This window comes from Gracilinanus agilis, chromosome 1, assembly GCF_016433145.1.
Source record: "Gracilinanus agilis isolate LMUSP501 chromosome 1, AgileGrace, whole genome shotgun sequence".
NCBI lineage: Eukaryota > Metazoa > Chordata > Mammalia > Didelphimorphia > Didelphidae > Gracilinanus > Gracilinanus agilis.
In genome coordinates this window covers 213,824,978-213,833,108 of record NC_058130.1, presented here as the reverse complement: position 1 = coordinate 213,833,108, position 8,131 = coordinate 213,824,978, and the positions used below count along the sequence as shown (strand labels likewise).

The following is an 8,131-nucleotide window of genomic DNA, read 5'->3' as shown; positions in this document are numbered from 1 at the left end:
AAAGGAAGGAAAGAAGGAAAGAAAGAAAAAGAAAGGAAGGGAAAAAGAAAAAGGAAAAAAGGAAAGAAAGGAGAGAAAGAAAAGGAAATAAGGAGGAAAGAAAGAAAAAGAAAGGAAGGGAAAAAGAAAAAGAAAAAAGGAAAGAAAGGAGAGAAAGAAAAGGAAATAAGGAAGAAAGAAAGCAGAATGAAGGAGAGAAAAGAAAAAGAAAGGAGAAAGGAAGGGAGGAAGAAAGTAAGAGAAAGGAGAGGAAGAAAAGGAAAGAAAATAGAAACAAAGAAGGAAGAGAGGAAGAAAGAGGGAGAAGAAAAGAAAAGAAGTGTCTATCAAGTGATACTCAATGCTAAGAGCTGTAAAACAGAAAACAGAAAAGCAAGGCAGTCCCTGATCTCAAGGAGCTCCACTCTAATGGAGGAGGCCACTGATGTTGCACTGGGTTGAAAGTCTTGAGTTAAAATCCTGTCTCACACACTTCTTTGCTGTGTGACTAGGAGTAAGTAATATAACTTAAGCTAAGTTTTCTCATCTGCAAAATGGGGCTAATAATATGTCTCTTTCAGGGTTGTCTGATAACATATGTAAAGCAAAGCACAGTATAAAAACTAGCTAGCCAAAGCAAAGTTTGGCTGCAAGGAAGGTGGAAAGGCCCAGAAACCCCAAGGCTGAAGCAAGTAGGGAAAAGGGGAAAGCCCTAGACTTTCTTAAGTTAAAGGAATGAGAGAAGTCTGGTTAGTCCTCTTGGGAGCCCTCTCTCAAGCACATGGAGAGACGTAAATTCTATTGCAGAGAGATCAAGGAGGGTAGAAGGTAGGTTTCTCCTTGCAGTCAGAAAGTGACAGGGAGGTTAGGGTGCCCTGGTGTAGGGGAAGGCCCTGGAACAAAGTCCTTGTGCCAGAATAAAAATAAAGCCATGTGGTTGGGCAGGTTCCTGGGTAGCTGCCTGCTGCATGTGACTTTCCTGGGTAGTGTAGAGGAGTGCCACGTTCTCCAGCAAGAGAGCTAAGCAGATTACACTCAGTACCTTAAAAGAAGGATTGTAGGGTCATTGAATCCAACTCCTAACACGCTGTGTGAATTCCCACCATGACATCCTTCTACAAACCAGTGGTTATTTGACCTTTGGTTTGTCTGTGAGAAAGGGAATGAATCCTTTGTTTTCCCCACCCCCCCAGCACCCCTGGGTCTACTGGCTGAATTCTTAACCTGGTTGCTGTTCAGGACCCAGGGAACAACAGACCAGAGAACACTCTGTGGTTCTCTCATGGATCTCCAAAATACTTCTTGCATTTTCTCTCTCAATGTTTGAAGGATCCAAGTGGCTGGTCCTATCTCTTTTCATTCTAATGCCTTCCCTTTGTTGGTTATGTTCTATTTATCCTGTTTAGAGTTTGTACATAGAGGTACCCCTTCCACATTGCAATTTTCCCTATTGTGGTATCATGGTCAGGATAAGAAATTAAATGGGAATTTTTGGGGTGTTTTGTGGAAGTGGGTCAGGCAACAAGTGAAGGCCAACAGGCAACACGGAAAAAGCTTAGAAACTCAGACATGCACTTAACCCAAAATTTACAGTAAGATACGTAAACATCCCCCCCAAAAGAAAAAAAATTCAGACTTCTCTTGCACAAAGGAAGAGCCAATAAATTTTATGCAGATTTTCCAGATCTTGGGGGTGTCATGCCCCTAACCCCCTTGATGTGAAAGGGATAACTGTACTTAGATATCTGCATCTTGATTTCTCCACTAGACTGTGAACTTCTCCAGAACAAGGATTATTTTTTGCCTTTCTTTGTAGCTTTAGTGCTTAGCATAGTGCCTGGCAAATAGTAGGACTTAAATGATATCTGTTGACTATTGATATTGATTTTAAAGTTACACATTTTCTTCCATGTTAGGCAAGCCAGAGAGAGTGGTGGGGGAGGGAGGGAGAGAGGGGGAAAGAGAAAGAGAGAGAGAGAGAGAGAGAGAGAGAGAGAGAGAGAGAGAGAGAGAGAGAGAGAGAGAGAGAGAGAAGAGGAAAGACGAAAAAGAAGAAAAAGAAGAGGGACGGAGAGAGAACAGAAGGGGGAGACAGAGACATAATTTGCTTTGTGATGGTTCTCAATTAGGTGACACTTTCTAAGTGGACCCGTACAGAAATCACAAAGAGGGAACAACACCTGGGATGATATGACTGTCCCTTATAAGGCAGTAAGCAAAATGGATAGAACTCTGGATTTGGAGTCAGAAAGACCTGAATTCAAATCCTGACTCAGATTAGCTGTGTGACCTTGGGCAATTTTCTCAGAATCAGTTTCCCCATTTGTAAAGTAAGTATATTAACAGTACCTCCTTCCCAGGTGGTATGAGGCTCAAATGAGATATCTGTTAAGTACTTTGCAAACTGTAAAGTGCCACATAAATGGTAGCTAGCTATTATAGTAACTAGACATTATGCCTTTTCCACAAAGCCCTCTTTGGCTAACCCCACCTGCTCCAGTCTTGCCAAGGCTTTAGTCTTGAGGGGCCTTCATTCCTAGGAGAAAATGTGCCTGCTTCCCATCTTTGCAGAGGTGAGGTTGGAACAGGCACATATTGTCAAGCCCTGTTGATGTAGTGGCTGGTTTTGCTAAACTGCTCCCCCAAACCCTTTATTTATTCTTTGTTACAAGGGTTAGCTTGCTGGGTATCTGGGGAAGGGATATTTTCAGAAAAGAAAACGATGTAGAAAGTAAGATTTTTGTTCAGTCATGTCCAATTCTTTGCGATCCCATGGGTCATGCTGTCCATGGGATTTTCTTGGCAAAGATCCTAGAGGGGTTTGCCATTTCCTTCTCCAGTGCATTAAGACAAACATAGGTTAAGTGACTAGCCTAAGGTCACACAGCTAGTTTGGGTCTGAGGCTGAGCTTGAATTCAGATTCTCTTGTTTCCAGACCCAGTGCTCTATCCACTGCCCCAAAGAAAAGAAAAAGAAATTATCAATAAATATAAAGTATTTACTTAATTTGCTCTTGATTACCTGTATTGTGTCTTTATATTTTTACGTCTTTTCCACATGACTGGAATGTTTTGCTCATTACAGAGTAAATCACTCAAGGGCCAGCCCCATCCTATCTATTCCTTTTGTAATGTAATATCACAGAATGTTAAGCCATGAAGAGACCTTCAGGATAACTAGTCCAACCCCCTCATTTTAGAGATGAGTAAACTGAGGCCCAGGGAGGTAAAGACCAGTTATGCAGTAAGTCAGACAGGTAAAGCCAAGTTTAGAACTCAGTCCTCAGCCCCAATTTCTTTTCTCTGTATTTTTATTCTTGCTGTGAGTTTTGCCTCCCTCCCTTCACTCCTCAGAGCACACAGCGATGGGGGCTCTGCCTTAATACCAACAGAAAGGAGCTCTTTAACTTCAGCCAGGGAGCCAGGTGGCAACAGTGGATAGGACAATGGATCTGCAGTCAGGAAGACCCGAGTTCAAATCTAACTTCAGATACATAGCTGTGTGACCCTGGGGCAATTCACTTAGCTTCTTTTTTCCCCTCAGTTTCAAGTTGTCTGTAAAATGGGTATTACAAATAGCTCCAACTTCTCAGGGTTGTAAGGCTCGAATGAGAGAATATTTGTGAAGTGCTTTGTAAACAGAATGTGCTAGATTAATGCTAGCTTTTATTATTAACCTGGTTGGTTAATAATATATAATATATAATCATAAAAAATAAAACATTTATATATAAAGATCTCATCCCATCATCTTTTTTTTTAAACCCTCACCTTCTGTCTTAGAATCAATATTGGATATTGGTTCTAAGGCAGAAGAGTGGTAAGAACTAGGCAACTGGGGTTAAGTGACTTTCCCAGGGTCACACAGCTAGGAAGTGTCTGAATCCAGATTTGAACCCAGGACCTCCCTTCTCTGGTCCTGGCTCTCTATCCACTGAGCCACCTAGCTGCCCCCATCATCTTTTTTGATATTGTTTTACTTTCCTCTTAGAAGTGTCATTTCCTGAAAGAAGTAGATAGAAGGTATGCCCTGTGCCCCTGCCCTCCCCACAACTGTTTTCCTTCCCATTGTCTGAGGTCATTTCCCTCTCCCCAGTCCAGAAGTGCCAGCTGCCCTCAAGTGTCCACACTTCCCATCCCCTGGAGCACGAACATCCACAACTCAGGGAGGAAGGGAGGAACTCTATGGAATGAAGCAATTTGCCTTATCCTTATAATTGGGAAACCCTATGGAAAAGTTACAACAGAACCTGCTTCCCTTCCTTCTACGAATGTTAAACCAAAGGGAGGGTGGCTAGGTAGCACAATGGATAGAGCTCCAGGTCTGGAGTCTGGGTTCCAATCTGGCCCCAGACCCTTCTTAGCTGTGTCACCCTGGACAAGTCACTTAACCAACCCCCATTGCCTGGCCTTAGTGCTTTTCTGCTTGGAATTGATTTTTAGTATTGATTCTAAGATAGAAGGTAAGGCTTTAAAAAAAAAACAATAAAAAGAGTGAATTGGGATTTTTTTTCCCCCAAGTAAAATCAAGTCACTCAGACGCAGGGGGAGACCTTATCCAGGCCCATTTCCTGCCTCCTCTGCCTTACCCCATGGCTGTCTCCTTCAGGTTTTCACACTGTTTTTACCTTGCCATCTTCATGATACACAAAAATATTCCTGGTGCTGTTATCCTTCAGGTAAGTGATCTGGAGGCCATGAGGATTCCCAATTTTGGCTGGCTGGAAGGTGGCATTTAAATGTTCAATCTTCATAATTGCTTTGGGCTCCTTTGCCTAGAAAACAAAATCAGAGCTTGTTAGAAGCCGGGAAAACCCCTCAGGATTATTTTGAGGCGTGCGGTGTTTTATTGAAATGTTTAAGAGGGCATCGTGGGGCATCGAGGTCCTCCCTCGGCTCCCTTCCCCATCCTAGTGATGCTGCCCTCCAGAGGAATTTGTGGTCTTGGTGCAGAAGGCTCCTTCGAGCTCAAGAAGAAAGGGGAGCTGAAAATCTCAGAAGTCTTCAAGTTGCTTTGTGGTGGTTCAGTCGTTTTCAGCCCCGTCTGACTCCTCATGACCCCGTTTTGGGGTTTCTTGGCAGAGATACTAGAATGGTTTGTCACTTCCTCCTCCAGTTTATTTTGCAGATGAGGAAACTGAGGCAACCAGGGTTAAGCGACTAGCCCAGGGTCATGCAGCTGAAAAGTGTTCGAGGCCAGGTTTGAACTCAGGGAGATGGAGCTTCCTGACGGCAGTCTCAGCCCTCTATCCTCCGTGCCACCTAGCTGCTCAAGGACAGCCTGAGTCACTCAGAGTCAAACAGAACCCTCCTTTGTGGATAAGTCCTTTGGCCCTGGAGGAGAATGGCAGAAATGGCCAGACAATAGCATACACCTGCTGTCTGCTCCCCGCCGAGCCAAAGGGCTATTCTGTCTCCCTCCCTGGTGCCTGTGGCTGCTCGTCCGGGAGTCTGTCCTCCTGCCCAGTGCTCAGTCATGCTGCCAAGTCCCTGGGCTCACTCTATCCCCAGGCGGCAGCTTGTCGAGCTGCGCTGTCTGGCTGTCCCTGGAATCCCTGTACCCAGTTCAGCTCAGTCTGTGGGGTGGCGAGCTCTTGTCCCGGCTCCCTGGGGGCATGCCACTGAGCGTCTGTCAGTCTGCAGGACACCGAAGCACCTTTCCTGCTGGGGTGTTTTTTACCTTCCCTTTCTGGCTTTTTCTAGAAAAATCCATCAGGCTGGTCATGAGGTTAAACTGATTTGCCCATTCTGATGGCTAAAAATGCCAGACAGGCTCTCAATCTGGTGGTTTTCTGTTGTATAAACACAACCTCAGCATGGGGAGGAGGAGGACCATAAGCCACCTGGAGCTTTCCTTTTTTTCTCACACCTGACTCCCCCTAGGCTCTCCTACCCCTGCAGAACTACCATCCTTCCTGGCCCCCCTTCATCTCTCCCCAAACTCCTGAGGATGGGGGCTCCTTATCTTCTGCTTCTTTTTAATCCTTACCTGCTATCTTAGAATCAATTCATTCTAAGGCAGAAGAGCGGTAATAGCTAGGCAATGGGGGCTCAGTGACTTGCCCAGGGTCACACAGCTAGGAAGTGTCTGAGGTCAGTCACATTTGAACCCAGGACCTCTCGCTTCTAGACCTGGCTCTCACTATACCCCAAGAGCTCCCTAGCTTGTGCTGGGTCAAAGCTAACAACTCTATTTCAAGTGGCAAAAGGAGAACTTGTGCAAATACCAATATGATTTATTTTTCTCTCTAAGGATTTGGTAAAGTATCTATAGGAAAAGCTCACATTTACCATCCTCTTGGCAAAAGGTATGGGACTCTGGAAGCAGAATGAGGTATTTACTGCCAGATATGGCCACTGTGTTGGTCTAGTTTACTTAACAATATTTTTTTGTTTCATATGAGGCTGTCAGATTATAGAGAGTAGAGAGAAAAACATCTTTGGTATAAATGTTTAAGAGAATATATCTAGGTGGTTCAGTGGATGGAGAGCCAGACCTAGAGACAGAAGGTCCTAGGTTCAAATGTGGCCTCAGACTCTTCCTAATTGGGTGACCTTGGGCAAGTCACTTAACCTTCATTGCCTAGCCCAGGGGTTGGCAACTTTTTTGGCCGTGAGAGCCATAAAGGCCACATTTTTTAAAAATGCAATTTTGTGAGAGCCGTACAGCTCTCACAGTGCCGCTCCTGTAACGGCGCCTGAAAAAAAAAATTGACTTTATGGCTCCTGCAGAAAGAGCCATATCTGGCCCTCAAAAGAGCCAGATATGGCTCGAGAGTCATACGTTGCCGACCCCTGGCCTAGCCCTTCTCTCTTGGAACCAGAACACAGTATTGATTGTAAGACGGAAGGTTAAGGGTTTAAAAAAAGAGAGGAGAAATAAGACATCAATAAAGACTAGAAATACAAATAATGTTATCACAATATTAAAAAGAGGTTTGGCTCCCCAGGTTAAGAAGCCATGCCCTGGGAGGAGCCACGGCACTGTGGCTTATTTGACATAAAGAGTGGGTTCTTTTTGCTTTTCTATCACCACTGTGGCTCCTGGGCTGAGGATGGCGCTGCTCCTGAGTCCACACACAACGTGCCCCAGAATGAGAAGGGTAAATGGTAATGAAGCTATTTCCTCATCTGGTTTAGAGTCCTATATGAACTGAGCTCTGCCCGCTCCTCCCTCAAATTCTGTAATATATGTGGGTAGGATCAGTCTTACTTTGGTTGTTTTGTTGTCCATTCAGTCATGTTTGACTCTTCATGATCCCAAGGACTGTACTGTTCGTGTGGTTTTCCTTCTTTTTTGATTTGAAAAATTTTATTCAACTAATTGATTTAGAATATTTTTCCATGGTTACATGATTCATGTTCTTTCCCTCCCCTCCTCCCACCCCCCTTCTGTAGCCCATGTTTAATTCCACTGGGTTTCGCATGTGTCATTGATCAAAACCTATTTCCGTATTGTTAATATTTGCATTAGGGTGATAGTTTAGAGGCTACATCCCCAATCATATCCCCATTGACCCATGTGATCAGGCAGTTGTTTTTCTTCTGTGTTTCTACTCCCACAGTTCTTTCTCTGGATTGTGAATAGCATTTTTTCTCATAAGAGCCTCAGAATTGTCCTGGATCATTGCATTGCTGCTACTAGAGAAGTCCATTATATTCTATTGTGCCACACTGTATCCATCTCTGTGTACAATGTTCTCCTGGTTCTGCTCCTTTCACTCTGCATCAATTCCTGGAGGTCTCTCCAGTTCACATGGAATTCCTCCAGTTCATTATTTCTTTCAGCACCAACAGATACCACAATTTGTTCAGCTATTCCCCAATTGAAGGGCATCCCATGGGGTTTTCTTGACAAAGATAACAGAGTAGTTTGCCATTTCCTTCTCCAGTGGATTAAGGCAAACAGATTAAGGGTCACACAGCTAGAAAGTATCTGGGGTCAGATTTGAACTCAGGACCTCCCATCTCTGGGCCCAGTTCTCAATCCCCTGGGTCACCCACCTGCCTCTCTGCATTGTTCTTTCTCCAGAATTCTGCTGTTCATTACTATGACAGTCGCCGAGGGAGGGAGGGGAAGAGCTCAGAGCTTTCCAATGTTGTTTAGTCACTTACAGGCATTTCTGACTCTTTGTGATCTCATTTGGGGTTT

General features: G+C 44.3%; 1 protein-coding gene across 1 annotated transcript in view; it reads right to left on the bottom strand.

Annotated features, from left to right (window-relative positions):
• The window catches only part of ADAP1 (ArfGAP with dual PH domains 1), a 200,169-nt gene that overhangs the window by 28,823 nt on the left and 163,215 nt on the right, over positions 1 to 8,131 (bottom strand). The window contains exon 6 of the mRNA XM_044660092.1: positions 4,608 to 4,754. Coding sequence (XP_044516027.1) covers positions 4,608 to 4,754 — 147 coding nt within the window. The remainder of the gene's footprint in view (positions 1 to 4,607; positions 4,755 to 8,131) is intronic.